At 37.4% G+C, this 22,435-nt stretch overlaps 1 protein-coding gene across 1 annotated transcript in view; it reads right to left on the bottom strand.

Annotated features, from left to right (window-relative positions):
- Nucleotides 1–22,435, bottom strand: part of Usp47 (ubiquitin specific protease 47) — a 572,957-nt gene that overhangs the window by 186,153 nt on the left and 364,369 nt on the right. The window contains exon 21 of the mRNA XM_090406134.1: nt 6,006–6,121. Within this exon, the coding sequence (XP_090262260.1) occupies nt 6,006–6,121 (116 nt within the window). The remainder of the gene's footprint in view (nt 1–6,005; nt 6,122–22,435) is intronic.

Raw genomic sequence — 22,435 nt, 5'->3', positions numbered from 1 at the left:
TAGATGCCCCACTTTTTTTACCTTTGTGGATTAAGGTTTCCTTGTCTTATTTTGTAATACTCTGCTTTCTTTACTACTCCAAATTCTGAAACTACTCTGTCTCTTCAACTTATCACTGAACCTCGACTTTTCCCAAAGTCCAACTCCCATATATACAGTACTCTGAAAGGATTAAAACTGATTTTAATGCTTCCAATATTTCATCTCAGTCACTGAGACATCTTCAGGGATTACAAAAAAACTAATGTAACACACTCAAACACAACATAATACTAAGTGAAACATGTGGGTCACTCTAAAGTCCTATCTAGGTGGTGCGCCCATAAATAATAGTCTTTCTTTTTATTTACTATGGTGGAGCATGGTGGTTTTTTCCCCAGGAGATCCCGTGGGTTGCATCCAAAATGCTGTCTTCAAGGCCAGATTGACCCTAGTCATGACTGCTAAAGTATGATTTGTGTTCTTCTAAGTGGATGGTTGCTGATCTATCTGTCTGTCTGAAGTGAGCCAGCTTGCAAGAACAAGGTACTTTATATACTCCATGATCTGAGAGAGGAGGGAGCTGATCTTTGGTAGAACGGATAAGGGTAGAAAATTTACAGTGAGGCTTGAAAGCTCTGTAAAGGTTGTACTTTTTTAAGGACCTGGCTATTTTTTCTGATGAGCCACGGATGTAGGGGATAGTGATGGGATTTCTGAAATCCTTCTGAAGAGATGGCCAGGGGATGGGGGAAGAACTGATTATTTTTAAAATTCTGTAATTGCTGTAGCTATTGGAAAGGAAGGTGTTGTGTATGTGGTTGAGTTTGGTTCTACTGGAACAAAGACTGTGGGCTCATAATCTTTGAAGGAAAGGTTACCAATTAGGAAGGCATGTTACTAAGGTGTCTAAGGAAGGGTAAACTATTATTATTTTCCTTTTCCACTGTAAACTGGATTCTTGGATGTAGGCTGTTGAGGAGACTAAGCAAGGAGTTTAATGTGTCTGGGCCATGAGGCCAAATGGAGAACACATCATCTACATATCTTAGCCAGATAGAAGGTTTGGGAGGGGCTGAGTCTATGGCTCATTTTTCAAAAATTTTCATGTAAGACTCAGTCCCTCTCAAACTTCCTATCTAGCTAAGATATGTAGATGATGTTTTCTCTATTCGGCCTCATTGCCGAGACACATTAGACTCCTTCTTCAGTCACCTCAACAGCCTATCTCCAAGAATCTGGTTTGCGATGAAAAGGAAAATAACAATAGTTTACCCTTCCTAAACACCTTAGTAACACATCTTCCTAACTATAACCTTTCCTTCACTGTATATAGAAAACCTACTCACACAGGCAGATACATTCACAAACTCTCCCACCACCACCACCCTTATCAACAATATGGCATTATTAATACCACAACCAAGAGAGTCCACAAGTTTTGTTCCAAATTTTATTCGACAATTTATAAGGAATAAGAGAAATTAGTCAAAATAGTAAACTTAGCAATACACAAAACACACTGAGCAAGATGGTTGATTTAAAGCGGACATACATGATTTAAACAGAATAAGGGGGGGGGGATAAGAGAAATAAACAGATGGCATCAATGTTAGAATCATATTAAAAATGAATATATTAGGAAGAAACTCGTAGTTGAAACCCAAACTGTTAGCATTCAGGAATGTGTGAGCAGAGCTAACCCCCAAGTTTAAGTGTCTGAGATCAATATAGAGAGAAGGAGACTAAGATCTAAGCAGATCAATGAAGTTAAAATTGTCTTAGATAACCAAAATATGAGATGTTATTGAAGTTCTGAAAAATAAGAATTAGAATAAAAATAGGAATATTGTTTTAGAAAGTCATTAATAACATGAATTTATCATGTAGGGCTATCACACATAGTATGCCGTACACCATTTGAGGGTACAAATCAGGAGGATAACATATTAAACTAAGATGTAAAGCCAAACAGATATTTTTTTCTGGCGAGGTTGATAAGTTAAGGGGATAAAAACCCCTTATTCATCTTAGTTATAATATGTTATAATATAATATAATATAGTGACACACCTTTCTGGCAATCGTATAGCGAAAGTATGCAAGTTATTTTCACTTAAACTCTGATATTCTAGTTCTAGCTACTCATTGATGAGACCTCAAAAAAGGTTGAAACCGGTCTGGGTAGTGACCTCTCCTCATAATGTAAAGCAGTACTACATCTCCTAGGAGCTGTGTGTTTTTACATTATGAGAAAATATCAAGAATAGTGAGGGATCTTGCTCCACCTTTGCAACGAGTTGCCTTGGTGTGGCACTACCAAGTGGTCACTTACGCTTGGATCCGCCGACAGTTCGTCGGCATGAAATGTTCAGATCGTAGTTTTCGATCTTAGTTTCGCTTACTGGCTGAAAAACAATAAGGGATTTTTATCCCCTTAACTTAACATATTAAATTATTTAGTGTTGAATTACATATCATAAATAAACTAAAAAAAAAAATGCATTACTATTTCTGAAAAAAATAAAATATACTAGATTAACAAAGTATAAAAGAACCCAGTCTATTTGGTGTTGGCAGCCTTCATCAGTTTACAGAGAACAAATCATGGCTAGCGAGGGCACTGGCTCAGATTCTGTTATAAGAGATGTCTCTTTTGTCGTTTCTCGTTTCTCACTCCTACATCCATTCCCAAAGAGGTTTTTCTCACTAAGATAGAAAAAGTTGCCGCCTTACTTCCAACCCAAGATGCAAATCTACTTCGGATGGAAGCTATTTTCACAATAAATAATGCAAAACCACCTTCTGACAACGTTTCTCCTAGTGAAAGAGTGACCATTAAAAAACTGAGAAAGAACAAAGACATTATCATCCTACCAGCTGACAAAGGAAATGCCACAGTGATTCTTAATAAAACAGACTACCGCAACAAAATTCTGGAATTAATTGTCAGAGGCATATACTTATTCTGAACTTAATATGGACCCCACAAGAGAGTTACATAACAGGACCAACAATATTCTAAAATCAACTTCGGAATTACCTAGGAATAACCGCCTTTCGCTCAAATCCGTTCATCCTCCTATCCCGCATTTACAGGGTGTTCGGGATAAATTTGACATATTTATAATTAATTATATTTTTCCGTAAGTTACATGTATTAACACACACTTCTCTTCATTTAAAAGTTTGGACCCTTCTTCATTCATATACAAGATGTCAGAAAGGATGGATAGCTGGAACCCACCTGAATCATGGAAGAGAATAACTTGTATCATGATGATTCGTGCCCGCCATCAAAATAAGGATATTACGACTGCTGCCCAATGCTCCCTGAATACAGTAAAAACAATCAGGCATGAACTAGAGACTTGCAATGGTGACTACGAGGATGTAGCAAGAAGAAAGATCCCTAGCAGACGATCTGATTGCGTTCGTACAGCAGAATTCCTCGCAAATCTGCAGGAACAGGTGTTGAAGAACCCTGGCATTGGAATTCGGGCTTTGTTCGTGGAGTTGCTAACTGTAGTCAAGCCCTGGATAACAAGGGTAGCCAATGGTAGGCCGTATGTATGGCAGCAGGATTCGGCCCCTTGCCACACCTCTGGGAAAAGTCAAAAATGGTTGTCTGAAAATTTCTACGACTTCACCAGTCCAAATGTTTGGCCTCCAAACTCCCCAGACCTTAACCCCATGGATTATTTTGTATGGGGCGCAGTTGAAAAAGACACCAATCGCACTTCCAGTAATACAAAAGCCCAGTTAATGGATAAAATTAAAACAGTTTTTGCGGCCCTTCCCAGGGAGACTGTAGCATCAGCTTGTTCGAGGTTCCGAAGCAGAATTGAAGCTGTGATCGATGCTAATGGTGGTTATTTTGAGTAAATCTTATTGATAGTATTGTAATTAACTCTGCCTGTAATGTTTTTTTGTCAATTCATTAAATTTAATAGATACAAAGAAGATTTTCTTTTTCCTTACGAAACTGTCAAATTTATCCCGAACACCCTGTATATGGCTTTCCTAAGATTCACAAAATAAATACTCCCTTAAGACCCATAGTTGAAGGCATCGACTCGCCCACATACAACTTATCTAAATATCTCACCTCATCCTTAAGACATCTCACAGGTAAATCCTCTTCTTACATCAAGAATTCAGCTGACTTTGTGTCCAAGATCAGAAACCTAAAACTGGACAAATCAGACATGTTGGTAAGCTTCAACGTAGTTTCACTTTCCACCAATGTACCAACTCAGGAAGTTCTCACTCTTCTCAAGAACAAATTATCCAAGAAACTCTTCGCTCTACTTACCAATTGTCAACTCAGGCTACTTCAGATTCGAAGACAAGATCTACAAACAAAACACCAGTCTAGCAATGGGTAGTCCGCTTTTCCTGGTGCTAGCAAACCTATTTCTCGAAGACTTTGAAGAAAAAGCAATTTCTTCATCGACAACGAAACCCAAAATCTGGCTCCGTTTTATTGAACACGGCCCAGACAATCTCAAAGTTTTCTTAGATCATCTAAATAACTTTCATTTAGATGATTAACATCAAATTCACCTCTGAGCTAGAAGTTAACAATTGTCTTTCTTCTTGTCAATCTTCAGAAAACCAACGCATGCAAATAGATATCTTCACACTTCCTCTCACCACTACCCTCCTCAGAAATATCGCATTATTTCCACTCTTGCACACTGGGCCAGATCCTTATTATCAGACAACAAAGAGTTTCAAAATGAAATAAATTTCCTCAAAAAGCCCATTTGTCGATAACGGTTTCATGCCAAAAAGTATTGAGAAACTTCTTTTTCACTGTCGTCAACAAACTAATGAAGATACTACTACCCCCAGAGCTTACATTTCCTTGCCTTACATTAATTCCCTCTCTGCCAAACTGGCTAGAAGTTTAGAAAAGTTTAACATCAAAACGCGCTTCTCTACTCTTCCTAAACTCTGATCTATCCTCAGTTAGTCAAAAGAAAAACATCACCATCTTCAGTTCCCAGGAGTATACAGAATTAGTTGTGGTAAACTTTACTACGAAGAAACTGAAAAATCAATCTTTCTCCATCTTGAAGAACACAAAAGAGACATCTCTTATAACAGAATCTGAGCCAGTGACCTCGCCAGCCATGTTTTGTTCTCTGTAAACTCTGATGAAGGCCGCCAACACCAAATAGACTGGGTTCAAACTTCTAATATTCACAAATGTTATGAACTTGAAAGACGTATTCTGGAGTCAAAAGAAATCTCCCTTGATTCTACCCAAATGAATAACAACCTTAGCTAATTTGCTAGAATCGCATAGCTCTGCTTGTCAATGCTGGCATTCTCACGAGATCACTCACACGTGTAAATGTAGCTAGAATTGAAGCACGGACTCCAATTTGAACTTCACTGTAGTTTTTTGACAGCTTTGTTGCGTAAGTGTATAATGTTTCTGTTGGTCTTTTTTGTGTATATATCTTTGTACTTTGACACTTGAAGAAGTTGGCTTAGCAACAAAACTAGTTGTATTTATACTTTTATTCTTAATTATCTCGGTGGTTGTAGTCATTAAAATTACTAAACATGTTCATAAACCGAGTCAATCTACACACACACACACACACACACACATATATATATATAAATATATATATATATATATTTATTTATTTTTCTTCCTATTGAGCGCATTAGGACATTAGTGGGATATAATTACATTATATACATGACTTAGTGGGTTGGGGAGAGGAAATTCTAATAAACTGAGCGGAGGGAATGAATTATGTAATTTATGGATGGGTGTTCACAGTATAAATGTTACTTTTAGCTGTCAACGCTAACATAGCTAATCACTTCCTGAACTCAAACAAAAAACAAAAAAGGGGTTACTGTGATTATTCAAAATAAAGAAAGTTAACTATTTCAACTGGGATGTAAAGAACGGGGCATCTATCAAAAAATAACTGTTACATTATTTCACATGGATTTGAACTTTTGTATGAATTCTACATGTATTTATTAAAATATTATACCTGTGCAATTTGCAACTTGAATTCTTCAACTGTCTGACTAAGATGACCACGAACCGTAAAAGGAAGTGAAATTTCTTCACTTTCTAAATCAACTACATGCACTTTCACTGTGGTACCTGAAAAAATTTCCAGAATTACTATTAATTCTATCAAGCATCAGTGCAAAGGAATATACATAAGTCTAAGGCAATTATCTTTTATTTCTAACTGAAAATGAAATATAATATTTATAATAATATAAGGCACTAGTGTTTGCAAGCGAGCATAGCGGTAGTTTTAAGCTATGATAAAAAAGTGTTTTTAATTAGTGTATAGTGTGGCTTTTTGTCACAAATTGTGCTGAATTTTTTTCAGTTTGGATACAAGTGTCCTTCAGTGGTGTTGTTGTTGAAATTTTTTTGTTGTTTATATTGTGTTTTGCTACCTGTTTGTTGTACTACTTCAGCTTCTAAAGATGGCGTCCATAAAGAAATGTACGTCAGTGGCACGGAAGGCTTCTGTATGAAATCTGGCTTTGCCTTGGATTTTTTGCAGTGGATGCATTGTGAAAACTGCTATATGCATGCACCAAAAAATGTGAAATATCTGTGGAACTGTTTGGGTAAACGATAAGAAGGAAAGTGTTAATGCATGTGAAAAGTGTCTGGCTAGATTAGAGCGATTAGAAATGGGAGCAAATGTCGGGACAGTAGTAGAAGAGCTTCAGCAAGAATTAATGAAAATGAAAAGCAAAATGAAACATTTGGAAGAGGATATTAAACAGCTAAAGAAGAGATTGGTCGATGATAAGGAGAAGGAGGAAGTTAATGTTATTAAGAAAGAATCAAAGGATAGTTGTATTTCAGTGTATGGGGACTCGATCATTAGAGGTGTGATTACTAATAAATTGCACAAAACATGCTTTCCTGGTGGAAAAATAAAGCAAATAACTGATGCATTGCAGAAAAGAAAATACCGGGTGTCAAAATTAGTGGAAGTCATGGGCACAAATGACTTAGTTGGGGAGAAGAAGAATGTTGATAGAAACTTGAAGTTGTCGCAGCAGGTAAAGAAGAATAGTGTTGTTGGGAAAGTCGTAAGCATGTTGCCCAGATATAATAACAGTGAATTGAGAAGGAGAGCAGAGATAATGAATAGTAAGATGGCTGAGTTGTGTGAGGCAAAGGGGGTTCATTTTGTAAATCTGTGGAGTGAATTTGAAGGGAAGTTCAAATGGTATAAAACTGATGGATTACATTTGAATGGGTTTGGTGTTGGGCATTTAGAAAGGCTATTGTTTTCTGAGAAGGCACAGAATCAAGAAGTTAATGTAGCAAATGATCGAAGTCTACCTGTGAAACAGGATAGCACAAATCAACAGATCGTATAGCAGGAGAAAGATGGATATGAGGTTGAAGCATCACAAGGTGATGGAATGCATAAAGATGAGGATGAGAATGAAATGAGAAAGAATGAAAATCACAGGATAAGGGAAATGGGAGTGGCCAAACCGAAGACAGAGCGAGGTGTAGTATAGCAGCTAGAATAGAGAATGTTGGTGCTGGTAGGATGGCCTCAAACACACAGCGATTGTTATGTTTATACACAAATCTAAGGAGTATTCAAAACAAGAGAGATGAGTTTGTGGCATTGATTGAGATGGTATGCCCAAAAGTAATTGGAATAAGTGAAACTTGGTTGCCTGAGGAGGATTGCATGTCGGGAATGGAATTGGAAGGATATATAATTTTCAGGAAGGAAAGAGATGTGAAAAAAGGAGGGGGAGTGCTGCTAATGATTGCAGAGGAATTGTGTTTGCAAAGTGTGGAAGTTGATGGTGCATGCACAGATACTGAATCTGTGTGGTGCAAAGTTGAAATAAACAGGTTAGTATAACTGATAGGATGCTGTTATAGGCCAGGGAATGCAAAGAATACTGATTGTAAAATGTTTAGGCAAATTAGTTGGGCATGTAAAAAGAAGGATCACCTTCTTTTTACATGTCTCCTTCCAGTCTATATCCCTGGTTAACTACAGGAATATAGACTGGAAGGAGGAGGTAGTGTATGGGAACAAGGAGAGCGAGGTTGTGGAATTTCTGAGAGATAAGTATCTTAAGCAGAATGTGATTAAAGCAACTAGAGTTTTAATGTTTTGGATCAAGATGTAATTGTTAATGAGGTGTTGACACTGCCGCCAGTTGGTGAGAGTTATCATAAGGTACTTGTTTGGGAAGTGATGAAACAAGAAAAGGTCACTGCCAAAAATGGATACATGTGGAAGTATAAAGCAGGTGATTATAGGAAGCTCTTTAGTCATTTAGCAACAGTATATTGGGTAGATCAATCGAGCAGAAAAGATGTTGACAATGCATGGAAACCCATAAGGCAGTATCTGACGAAAGCAATGTATGACTACATACCGAGGGTTAAGTAAATAGAGTGGGAGTGAAATGGATGAACAGCGAAATCAAGCGGACTGTGCTGGAAAAGAAAATGTTACAGAGGAGGGACAAGACAGTTGGTGATGATCAGATCCATGAAGAGTATAAGGTGCAGTATGAGAGGATATTGGTTGGTCAGGCCAAGGTTAACTCAAGGGAATTTTTCTGCTACATGGCAAACAAAAGGAAGAATAATTATGGGAGACTAACACTGGTAGATAGTCCTGGTAGCAGACTAACAGTGGAATTCTTGAACAAGCACTTTATCAGCGAATATCGTATTGGTATAAATTATCCAGTACAATACATAGAAAAGAGGCAAGAATTAGGAGAATTGGAAGTGAAAGACAGATGTTGGTTGGGTTAGATGTGAATAAGGCTGTGGGAATGGATGACATATCACAGTGGTGTTCAACCTTTTTTACTACGCAAGCTACTTTTCTATAAAAAGTTATTCGATGATCTACTCTCTTATATATAAGTTATTCAGCGATCTACTCTCTTAAAAAGATCACGTTCTCCCAACCTGATATCTGATTACGCACAAACAAACAACTAAAAACTTTATTTGTGTATTTAAAAATTTCTTTATCATATTGGAATAAAATATTTATTTTTCTATTTTGGAAAACCAAAGTTAGAAAAAACAACAGATTGATTACAAACTCCCAAGTTACAGGAAATGCTGGTTGATTAAAAAAAAAAAAAAGAAGTTAATGTGAAATATGGCATTGTTTGGACCTCGCAATATTTTCATGGTCAAGTTGATATGAAGAAGTGGCCAATCGCAGACAATCATCCAAATTATCATTTGTAATTTGGTTTCTTAATTGATTTTTTATGACGGTCATATTTGAAAAAGCGGATTCTGACAAGTATGTCGATTGAAACATGACAGAATTTTTCGCGCAATATCAGTTAATATTGGGAATTTTTCATGTGCATACTTCCAAATGACTTCATTGTTTATTGATTTTAAATCTAAACTATTCTGAATGTTTATTATCTCAAGTTCTACTTCAGCTTGGTTTATATCAAACAGCCCACTAATTTTATTTGAAATTTCTGTGCTGTTCAAGTTTTCTTGAAATGGATTACTGATAAAAGATACAATAATTTCAGTTTTATTAAAATCTTTAAATCTTGAATTTATTTCTTCCTCAACTAATTCTATTTCACGAATAAATTCTTTTAAATCATAGCGAAGCATTTCTTGATTTTGTTCAAAAAATTTTAATAAATATGGGAGTCTAAATTCGCAGTCATTTATATTTTCTTTAATAAAAGTAAGTATTGTTGGAAAATTTTTATTGAACTTAACATGTCAATTAAATTTTTATCTCTACCTTGTAACTCTAAATTTAAATTGCTTAATTTCATACAGAAATCTACTAAAAATGATAAGTGTAACAACCATCTTTTATCACTCAATTGTGGATAAATATTTCCTTTTTCATTAAGAAAAATGTTTATATCATTAATTAATACAAGAAATCTTTCTAAAAATTGACTTCTGCTGAGCCAGTGAACATTATTGTAAAACAGAAGTTCCCTATCATCATCTGCCTGTAATTTAAATAACCGCTGTTGCAGGGCTTTTCCTCGAACAGAATTTACAATTTTAAATGTAATATCCAAAACATCTTTTGTGTTTAATCTTTTACTACACAGTACTTGTTGGCGAATAATAGTGGTACGTTAAAAAATCTGGATATTTGTCATCGTTTTTACATAATGAAATGAAGACCGATTTATTACCTATTATTGCAGGAGCACCATCAGTAGTAATAGACATAAGTTTAAAAAGCAGAAGTTTGTGTTGTTTCATAAATTCATCATTTGTCAAAAAAATGTCTTCTCCCCATAGTCCTTCCCAATAATGTTATAATTTTCAAAAGTTCTTCTTTACTTGAATAAGCTTGAAATACCATGCGAATAAATACCATTAACTGAGCAATATCAGTGAAGTCATTTGATTCATCAAATTGTAATGAAAACGCAACACACTGGTGAATGTCTGACATTAACCTGGCCTGGAAACTTTTCTCCGGCAATTGAAACTCTTCCTTTCGGCAATTTGAAACCTTGTCTGCGGCCGACGTCTCGAACCGAAAAGCTCCTTTCTGGAAGCGGGAAACTCCTCTCTCAAGCAACATGGATCCGGGCAGTCTCTCTGACGGCGACTCTGGACTGGGCGGCCTCCTCTCTGACAGCAATTCTGGAACCGGAACCCCTTCTGCTTGCTTCAGTCCCTTTTTATTAGGCCTCCTCTGAGACCTCGCATGAAGTTTGGCAACCCCCCAAAGAATCGGTATGAGTCTGCCATCTTAAGATTCAAGTTTGGCATGCCTTTTGTTCTCCTCCGCTTTTTTCTGATTGTAAGTTGCTGGCCATCGGAAAGTTGTTTGAACTCTTTCTGACTGACTTCGGAGATGTTTACACTTAGAGCCTGCAAGCCTTTCTCATACATACGTTTCAATTACAATCTTTCTAATGCCGCCATGTACAGCTTCGGCGACAAAAACATTGCCTTTGTTTTTAACACTCTAACATATTCTTATTAAAGCAGTATATACAGTTAGCTTCAAAAGAGTTATTTACAAAAACATCTAATAAAAAGTATACCGAGACAAACAAAGTTTATTTTTTTACAATATTCACATGGGACTTAACCTAAGTAAAAAATCGATGTAATGTGCTTTGGAATATTTAATATTTAAGCTACAATCGAGTTTTTACACTTTGGTTATAATCATATTCACTTGGCTCACTGTTTGACTTCCACTGATCCAAATTGATTCATTTACCTGGACTTATAAGAAAATTACTGATTTGACAATTTTAATGAAAAATAAACAAACAATAGCAATACAATTAAAAAGTGAATTAAAAATAATACAAAATATTGATAAATAAAATATTATGTTTTCAGTTTTAAATAAATTTGTAAATATACAAGAGATCGACCAAAAATCGCTCCGCAATTGACAGGTTGAACATCACTGACATATCACAACATATGCTTAAGGAATGTGCACCACAGTTGGTTATGCCCTTGACCTGGTTATTTAATGAAAGTCTTGCAGCAGGTAGGGATTCCTAAGGAGTGGAAAGGGGGCAAAATAGTACCACTCCACAAGCATGGTTCTAAGACAGGTGTTCAACTATAGGAAAGTCTGTATAACTGCAGTTGTGTTCAAGATGTTGGAAAGATTGGTAAGGAATAGAATACAGATTTGGGTTGATGGGCATGGCATTCTTTATGAGGGTCAGCATGGATTTGTAAGGGGTAGGTTCTGCTTCAGTAATTCACTTGCATTTTACGATAAGGTGACGAGTGCATTAGACAAGGGAGAATCATATACAGGGATATTCTTAAACTTTTAAAAAGTGTTTGATAGATTACCACATGATGAGTTGATGTACAAGCTGCAGAGGATGGGAATAGGAAGTATATTGGTTAGATGGATCGGTGGCATGTCCCAGGGTTCTGTTCTTGGGCCCCTGTGTTTAACTAGTTTGTAAATGATATAGCATATGGACTCACTGGGAATCTTCAGTTATTTGCTGATGATGCAAAGTTGGGAAGGATTATAAGTAGCACTGTTGATGCTGAATCCTTTCAGGAAGATTTGAATAGACTTTTTACTTGGACAAAAGAGTGGGGTTGTAGTTTTGATATCAATAAGTGCAAGGTGTTGCATTTTGGAGTGCAGAAATATAAGGCTGTGTACTATGTCGATGGTGGCGTACTGCAAAGGTTGCACATCATAGTATTGCTATGATAAGAAGTACTCTAACATGCAAGGATAAGGAAGTGGTTGTGCCATTGTATAAAGGCACTGGTCAGACCACACTTGGACTATTGTGCTCAGATATGATCACCTGGTTTTCAATGTGATGTGGAGACATTGGAGAGTGTCCAGAGATGAGTGACCAAGACAACATCAGGAGTTTGGAATGCATGCTGGCTATGGAGAGAGGTGTTTAACACGTTAGCTGCCATGCTACTTCGGCATAGTCTGTTTCCGTACGCCAAGCAATTTTACTTCTTCAAGGTCAGTATGGTAATCTTGTTGCCGGCGGTAGGCGTCATACGAGTATACTCGTAGTTGGCTTGTGCAGAGCATATACTGTCTATGAGAATACACAGTTTTGATGCTAGCTCCACAAGCCAAGCATTTTCACTTCTTCAAGGTCAGTACAATAATCTCGTTGCCGGCAGTAAGCATCATACGAGTATACTTGCAGCTGGTTTACCAACTACGAGTATACTCGTAGTTGGCAGCGAACGTGTTAAGTTAGTGACAGGATTTTATCAGATTAATCCAGAGGGGATTATAAAAAGAGTAGAAGGTGAGAAGGAAAGAACCAGATGTCATTCCTGGAAGTTATGTAAGAGTGTGGTGAAGAAGAGTGTGAGGAGTAGATTTTTTATATGGAGAATTGTCAGTGAATGGAATGCATTACCAGAATGTGTTGTTAATGCAAGGAGTGTTAAGGACTTTATGATTCTATATGATAAATATGTTGTCAGTTAAATGAACCTCCCATGATGAGTCTGTCGACTCCATGGAGGGTATAAGAATAATAATAAGAAGCAAATTTGCATTACATGAACAGTTTCTTCAGTGTGGCCTTTTGGCATTGGTCTAAACAAATGGAAATCTCTTTTTTCAATAAGTAATAACCATAAAATAAAATATACATAAATTATTAATTAAGATCATAAGTAAAGTTATGAAATATTTAGGAAAAATAAAGATACTGAATGCATTTTCATAAAATATTTCAGTAAATTATGTTTTAATATCTCATTTTATCTTTTTTTTAACATTATGTACTTCTCTTCAAGAACTTTGATAAATGTGAGAGGAATGCAATCACTTCTGTTTATTCTGAATATAATTTTCACTAACATGAAAGTCTGTGTCTTGATAAAGTCTTTGCAGTGACTTTTGACCGCCTAATGAAAAAAGATTCCCTGCTTAAGGAAAAGAAAGCACGTAATACTTAATATGATGGGTATAGTGTGATGGGTATAGTGTGTTCAGGAATGACAGAGAGAATAAAATGGGGGGAGGAGTATTGTTGATGATAGCTGATGAGCTACAGCCAAGGAGAATAGAAGTTGAATTGCAGGATAGAGAAAAGAGCACATTTGAGGCCATTTGGTGTGAGATTGTGGCTAGCAGAACTAAATATACAATTGGGTGCTGCTATAGACCAGGTGATGGAAAAGATGGTGGTGACAATATGCACAAGCAAATAGAAGAAATGAGTGGAAGGAGGGTGATTATTATGGGAGATTTCAACTATGGTCGCATTGATTGGAGTGAGGAGAGGACACACGGGAGGAAGGAATTGGATTTTATGCGGTTATTAAGGGATAACTATCTGCGACAGCATGTAATGGAAAATACTAGGGGTCAGAGAGTGCTTGACCTAGTAATTACATCTGAGGATTTGGCTGTAACAAATATGACCACATTGCCACCAATCGGTGAGAGTGATCATAGGGTCTTGACTTGGGAGGTGGCTAAAGGTGTAGAATTTTCAATTAAGACAGGGTACATGTGGAATTATCGGGCTGGAAAGTATGACAAGCTTAGGAGTTTGATTGGCTCAGTGCCATGGCATGTACAACTGCAAGGACTAGAAGTTGATAGTGCATGGGTAGTTAAGAGCTTGCATGAAGCAATGGCTGACTGTATACCTAGAGTCCGAATAATAAATCAAGTAGGGGTTAAATGGATGAATACCACCATTAAGCTTGAGCTGCAAAAAAAGAAACAACTATGGAGGGAATTTAAGGAGAAAGGTGACCGGCAGGCACATGAATGGTATAAAGTGCAGGCCAGAAGGGTGAAAAGTGTGGTAAGAAAAGCAAAAAAGGATTACGAAAGAACATTGGCCATGCAGGCTAAAGAGAATCCTAAACAGTTTTTTAGATATGTAGCAAGTAAAAGGAAAAATGTACATGGCAGAATGATTTTAAAGAATGCCGATGGAAGGGAGGTAACTGAATCAGTTGAGATAGCTGAGTTACTGAGTGAGCACTTTGCAAGAATATATCATCCAGGTGGTGACATTGCAGAAACGAATAAACCAGTAGATTATACGGGAATTGTGGTGAATGAAGTGGAGGTGAGTAGTCTATTGTATAACCTCAATCAATACATCTGTGGGATTGGATGGTATACCAGCTCGTGTAGTACGAGAAGCAGCTAAAGAATTGTCAGTACCCTTGGCCATTTTGTTTAATTTGAGTCTCGGTCTGGGTTAGTCCCGAGCGGGTGGAAGGAGGGGAAAATAGTTCCACTACATAAAGGTGGTTCCAAGACTGCTGTTGTAAATTACCGACCGATTAGCATATCAGGAATCATTGTCAAGGTCTTAGAGAAATTAGTCAAGAAAAGAATACAGGATTGGATAGATGAAAATGGGATATTGTATGTGGGACAACATGGTTTTGTGAGGGGTAGATCATGCCTCAGTAACTTGCTCACATTTTATAACACAGTGACGGCTGAACTGGATAGGGATAATGGGTTTACAGTGATACTACTGGACCTTGACAAGGCCTTTGACAGGACACCACATGGAACCCTAATCAGTAAACTGGAGCAGATGGGGATAGATATAGGGTTGGTAAGATGGATAGGAGGGTGGTTGAAGGCGAGATACCAGAGAGTGCCACAGGGCTCTGTTCTTGGACCACTGCTTTTCAATTTGTTCATCAATGAAATTGGAAAGGATTTGAGAGGAAGTGTTCACTTGTTTGCTGATGATGCAAAGTTGGGTAGAGCAATTGTGAGTGCACAGGATGTCAAAATTTTACAGGATGATTTGGATAGTTTGGAGGACTGGGCTAGGAAAAATGGATGTCAGTTCAATGTGGCAAAGTGTAAGGTTATGCACTTTGGGGTGAAAAGAATAGCAGCAGTATATCGCATAGGTGGAACCGTACTCCAGGAGATTGATGAGGCCAGGGATTTGGGAGTGCTGGTGGATAGGGAGTTGAAGTTTAGGGGGCAAATTGCAAAAGTAACTAAAACAGCTCACCAAATCACTTGGCTTATGAAAAATACTTTAACATGCAGAGAGAAGCAAGTTGTTGTTCCTCTGTATCGAGCCTTGATAAGACCCCATCTGGACTTCTGTGCCCAATTATGGGCACCAGGGTTTCTTCGTGATGGGGAGGAAGTGGAGAGGGTCCAGAGACGAGTGACCAAGATGATAGAAGGTCTGTGGAATGAACCTTATGAGAATAGGTTGAGGATTGGTGGGTTGCAGAAATTGGACGATAGGCGAAGGAGGGGTGATATGATTGAGACATTCAAATTACTGAAGGGTTTTTATAAGATTGATCCAGAAGATATTTTTGAAAATATGACCGGTGGTGGGAGGACTAGGGGCCATGCATGGAAGCTGGGCAAGAGCATGGTTGACAAGGGTGTTAGAGCTAGGTTTTTTACTTGGAGAGTGGTGAATGAGTGGAATAAACTTCCAGAGTCTGTTGTGGGTGCTATGACCGTGAATGAGTTCAAGGCAAGATATGATAGATACTGTGTGAATGTTGAATAGTTGTTCCAGACATGATGTTAGGGCCTCCCTCGATGAGTCTGTCGACTCCTTGGAGTTTCCCGGAACAATAATAATAATAATAATATAGAAGGATGGGATTATTAAATTCAAGCCTACATGGAGTTCAAGACTCATTGGGAGAGGTCCCTTTGTCACATACAGACACAGTTCACCACACAATGCCTTAAATGCATTCCAAACATTCACCTCTCGCCATGCAAAAAACCTGCTTCTCATTCCCTTGCTCATGCCCTCCTTATACAACTTCCAGGGATATCCTCCCATTCTCTTCCCATCTCCCACTATTCTGAAAAAAAACCTCTTCAGCATTAATCTGATAAAAAGTCCATATGTGCCTTAATCAAGGCTTTACACAATGGAACCATAACCTACTTGCTTCTACATCCAGTGACCTCTGCATCACTGACAGAATTCATTGTGCTGTCCACAAAATTTCAGCAATGAGCCTTCTAAATTTCGGGTAACTATGCACTCAGATCTAAATCTCTTATTTACTCTGCTTTTTCCAATATATTTCCATTAATGTATACTCTGCATCCCATCTTTGTTTTCCGAATTTTAAAAACCTTACACTTTGCAATACTGAACTTGCAACTCCCCTGCATGCTCATTCACTCAGACTGTAAAGCCACAATATCTGCTTTACTCCTCACAGCTCTCCCAACTTGGCATCATCTGCAAACAACTGAATATCCCCATTCAAACCTCCTTCAATATCATTAATGTGCAAGTTCAACAGCAATGGCCCTAGGACAGACCCTTGAGGCACAGCAATTATTACCACTCGTCATATGCCTCCATGCCTTCTTCCTTCAGATTGCATGCTTAAGAAACCCATTCACACCAACTTTATTTAACCTTCTGACTCTTGGAATACATTTGGATACTGCTTTTGCTAGAGAGCTGGTCTGCTTGGTCGAGTGGTTAGCATACCCATTCTCCAACCAACAGGCTGCAGGTTCAAATTCTGCCATGGACATGGATGTTTGTGATTATCTTTAGGAAGGAGATGAATTTCACTGTGTTCTGTGAGAGACCATTGCCCCACTTATCGGAGGCCTGAAATGGCTTGAAAAAGTTCCTTGTTTGGTCTCTAGAGAAGGGTTTATAGACTATGAAAAAAATAAATTTAAACTAATTACACACAGATAGAGGAAATCACTATTGGTTCTGCCTCTGCCCAATTTTTACATCGAAAATTTTGAAAAATGAATGTGTTCTCTATTTGGCCTCATGACCCAGACACAGAGACTCTTTCCTCAGTCATCTCAATAGCCTGCATCCAAGAATCTAGTTTACGATGGAAAAGGAAAATAACAATAGTTTACCCTTCCTAGACACCTTAGCAACATGCTTTTCTACCGTATTCTGTGGCGTGTATCCAGAGCATGGTCTGCAAGACCGCAATGGCTGTACTTGTGAAAACGGATGTAGTCCTTGTGTTCGGAAATTTCCGAACACAAGGACTACATCCGTTTTCACAAGTACAGCCATTGTGGTCTTGCAGACCATGCTCTGGATACACGCCGCAGAATACGGTGGAAGAAAGCTACAGTAATACACCGCAGAAAATACAAATTTGAAAGACTATTTATGGAATCAGCCTCAGCCCTAAGGAACTCTCCAAACCTCAACAAATTTGGTTGTATGCGACTGCTCCAAATTTGGGAGGCTTACATCAGCAGACCTTCAGCCCAAAGGTCAAGAACACCTACTTAGCCCGCTAGAGGGCACCATCAGGCTTTTAGGAGAATAATAGCTTCATCTCTTCATTCTCAGTTACTGTGTTGTGGTGCCTACGTGCACATGCCTTTTTTGGTAAGTTCCTTTTGAAAATGGCAACGTGACGTTGCCGAAATATCAGAAATATTTATTAAAGTGTAATTTAATTTATATTCGTATCTACGTTGTTCAATTCCTTAAGTAATTTAATAATGCATAACCAACGTATAAGCCTGTCTACGAGAATGCTTTTCTAATGGTAACCTTTCCTTCACTGTATATAGAAAACTCACTCATACAGGCACATATGTTCACAAACTCTCCCACCACTACCCCTCTCAACAATATGGCATTATTAAAACTAACCAATAGAGTCCACTATCTTTGTTCCAGTGGAACCTCCCTTTCAACCAAACTCAACCACATACACAACACCTTCCTTTCCAATAGCTACAGCGATTACAGAACTAAAAAAATAATCAGTTCCTCTCCCATTCCCTGGCCATCTCTTCTGAAGGATTTCAGAAATGCCATCGCCATCCCCTGCATCCGTGGCACATCAGAAAAACAGCCAGGTCCTTAAAAAAGTACAACCTCTACAGAGCTTTCACGCCCCACTGTAAACTTGCTACTCTTATCTGTTCTACCAAAGATCAGCTCCCACATATCATTTCATAAAAATTATTAGAATTTGTTTGAAGACAAGGGGCACTGGGGAAAATTATGACTCTTGCAACATTAACACCTTTGCTGATCCTATCCAACACAGGCTTGACAAACCCGTTTCAGTAACTGAATAACTTCAGCTTATTCCTGGGACAGTGTGGCTGTCTAAAAGTTCCTTTCTCTGTACAGATCACATACTAAGCAAACTATAAGTCAGCTATGCAATTCTCATTCCAAAACCCAGTCAAGTTCATATCTTAAAAACTGGAAGCTTATTTCTTTAATACTATCTATAAAATCCTTTTTTACATCATTAACATGCTCAAAACTGGCATGGGGATACCTAATCAAAAGACAAAAATATATGGAGTTCCAGGCAAATCAGTAGACCAGCTTAATCTATTCTTATTCTTTGATCTACTTTATCTAGTGATGCAAAAAAAACATCCGATGGCAATATCATGATTAATGTGATTGAAGCGTTTGACAAAATCTGGCATCCCTTTCTATTTATTCCACATCCTTAGACAGATTCATGTAAGTGAAAGGCTGCAATCCATTATCAAAGTAGTCTGCACTAATACAATTTTTATTTATTTATTTATTCATATGTGGAGTTTCCTCCCTTTTTCTCCCCTGTCCCTTCTGGGGTGAGTTGAGCCCCCCTCATGGGGGTTTAGGTTCATATGACTGTAGATCCGTGTGTTCACGGGGCCGGTTTGCCTGGTTGCAGGATGAAAAACCCCAGATAAACTGGTGGAAACAACCCTGCTGTCCACGCCCAAGACTGGCTAACTTGGCTATGGCTGAGGAAGATCCTAAAGCTCCTCACGTCACCAACGGGAATCGAACCCAGGCATATGGTTGCGAAGCTCATAGCCACTAGGCTAACTGTGCAGACACTAATACAATAACCCACCCTAATCAATGGGTTTCCACTGGACTCAGCCAAAAAAAAAAAAAAAAAAAAAAAAAAAAAAGGAGTCAAACAAGGCTGGCCTCTAAATCCCTTCCTCTTAGCATAAGTTCTAGACTTTTTTTTTTTATACAAGTCAATAATTCATATGGCATGCTAGATATAAAAATACCCTAACTATAAAAAAAATAAAGTATCAATATTTAAATAAAATTATTATAGACAAAAAATCATATGCTTGTTTTAATCCTTTATCCTAGCAACCAAACAAAAGTTTGCATGTAAAATATCTTCACGATTAGGCTGCTGGTATATAGAGGCTATTGACAACAGATCAATTGCCTCAGTATTCTACAGTACTTCCTTTCAGATGTGTATAAAACGATATAATAGCTAATATAATTTACTTTATAACCAAGCAAAAAACTTTCAACTTTCCAAAAGTATCAGCATGTTGCAGAACAGCCACTTTGAAGGATAATAATTCAATAAACATTTACAGTGATGTTTAAGAGATTCTTGTGTCATAATGATGCAAAGACATTATACACGGACACAAGGATAAATGAAATGATTAAAATACAATACAAAAGTACTGGATTTTATTGTCAAATATTTCACCATGAAATTTACAGGTCATCATCAATGACAAGCAGGTCAGCAAGTACAAGGTAGAATGTTAACAATGAATTATTTTAAAAACAATACAAGCTATGTGATGGTGTAAAGAATAATGTTACATAAGCAAGATGTAGTAATTGATGGGGGGGGGGGCTATTAATGTCTGATGAGAATGCAATTTTCCCAGATTTTCAGTTAGGAGAGGCAGTCATTCCAATTCAGATTCTGATGATGCAGCAGGGCATCAGAACTCTCCTTTTCTGCTATTCTAGACAGGAGAGGTGGGCATCACAAGGAACCTGGAAGATGCCAAAAAGAGAAAGACCACTTATCTTCAGAAGAAGAAAACCTCGAGGAGTGTTTGTTGAACAGAACAAACATAGGCAATAAGTTGTATTTCACGAGGATTCTTGAAATTGGAAATCTCAGTACTGTTTCAGGGTTGATGGGAACAGCAAGACACCTTACCTGCCTTTCTAACTAAAATAAATAATCTACACCACCAAATGAATTTCACCATGGAAATACAAAAGCAGAATAAATTGGCATTCTTAGATATCTTACTCTCCTTCAGGTGAAGTAACTACCTCCATCTATCATAAATCTACCTTCACTGGTTGCTACACATACAGTAATCTTCTCACAATCCTTCTCAAGAAACTAGAACCAGAAACACTCTAGTGCATCATGCTCATATTTGTATGTGCTAATCTCTTTGTATGCACCTTCTCCTCAGTCACTGTGGTCATACAGTCAACACAGGGATAACTGGAGAGTAATTCATGACAGCTAAGTTATTATTATTATTATTATTATATGACACCTCCAAGGAAACATTGCAGGAGGGCACTCCACTATACACAAATGGCTGTCTGCCCAACTTAATCCTTCACCTATTACCTAGTAAAAACTAACCACCAGGATACTAGTCATCCTTGAATTTTGGTTATAATAGGAACAATTGGTATTTTGGTTGTTCATCCTGGTGATAAATACCTTCAGCTGCATGATCGTATAAAAGAGCTAAGCTCTTTTTTTCTTTATTTGCACTCTATTTTTCTTTCCCCTAATACTACCAGGCTCTCATGCAATGGTTGAAACCAGTCTTGGGTTGTGACCATTCCCATAATGTATGTCAATATGTACATCAGAAACGGGTGTGCATTATGGAATACTGAAGTAATCTGATGCAAAGTTAACAGCTTCTATATAGAAGTAACCTAGTCATCATGAAAATGTTTCACATGCAAATCATTGTTTGCCCATGCTGGATGCAGGATTAAAACAAGAATATAATTTCTTGTCAAATATAATTTGCTTTCTGACCAAGAAAAAAATGCTCTAAATATTAATAAAATTTAATTCATTTATTCTTGATTTTAGTAGGTAATCATAAGTGCCTCAAATTCCTTCTCTATTTTTTTTTTAAATAACCTGAATTTTATAGCAAAATATCCACCACAACAAACTAATCCTGTGGTCCCTACAAGTTCGTTTTAGTGAGAGAAATGTGTAGCATGAACACTTCAGAATGCTTTTCTTTGTAAATAGCATTTTTTAGTAATCTTTATAAAAGGATAAACTTACTTGAGCAACATTCTTGTGGCCAGTTCTATTTAACATTGTCCCAACTTCCCTTGCCATCAAAATCTCCCTAAAATGTAATGTTATTAAATAAATTGGGAAGTAGAACTTAACTGTAGCACATAATATATTATCAACTTCTTTATTATTATTCTCTTTACTGAATGCATTTTCCTTTGCAGTTCCATTCCTCACCTGATTCATCCTTCACAGTTCAACTGCTAAATGGTAGCAGAATTGACTCTAGAGATTTTCATTCAAATACCCCCCCCCCCTATACACACATACATACAGGATAATATTTCTCTAGAAAATCACCATCTATTAACTACCAATTTACACTCTTATTTAGTTCCATCAGTTCTTTTCCTGATGAATTATCTTTATAAAAACAACTGTTGTATTTAAATCGTATGCTATTTATCATCATCATCATCATCATAAAATTCCTGCCATGTACCCTCAAAGGGTGTACAGGATATGATAGTACCACATGAAAAAAAATTACATCATTACTAACTTCCTATCTACAATTTTCCTCCAAATCAGTCTGTTACTTGTCAAGACTCCAACATTATCAGATTTTATATTTCTATCGTCTAAGGCACTTTGTACCGTATCAATCCACCTATATCTTGGTCTTCCTCTGGGTCGTTTTCCTACAAACCTGGCAGAGAACACTTGTTTTGCTAATCTTTCTTCGCCCATTCTGTTTAAGTGACCATACCACATGAGATTAGCTCTGCTAACACATTCCTGGATGTTGACAATGTCAAGTTCTTTCCTAATATCCTCGTTTTTAATATGATATTGCCATTGATGCCATGTGTTCACGCCTATAATCTTTCTCAGGACTCTCATATCTGGGGTCTCTAGTCTTTGGTCAAGTGT

Source organism: Typopeltis vanoorti, chromosome 16 (assembly GCF_054136105.1).
Source record: "Typopeltis vanoorti isolate ZY-2024b chromosome 16, IOZ_Tvanoo_1.0, whole genome shotgun sequence".
In the NCBI taxonomy this organism is placed as follows: Eukaryota; Metazoa; Arthropoda; class Arachnida; order Uropygi; family Thelyphonidae; genus Typopeltis; species Typopeltis vanoorti.
This window is presented reverse-complemented; position numbering and strand designations above follow the sequence as displayed.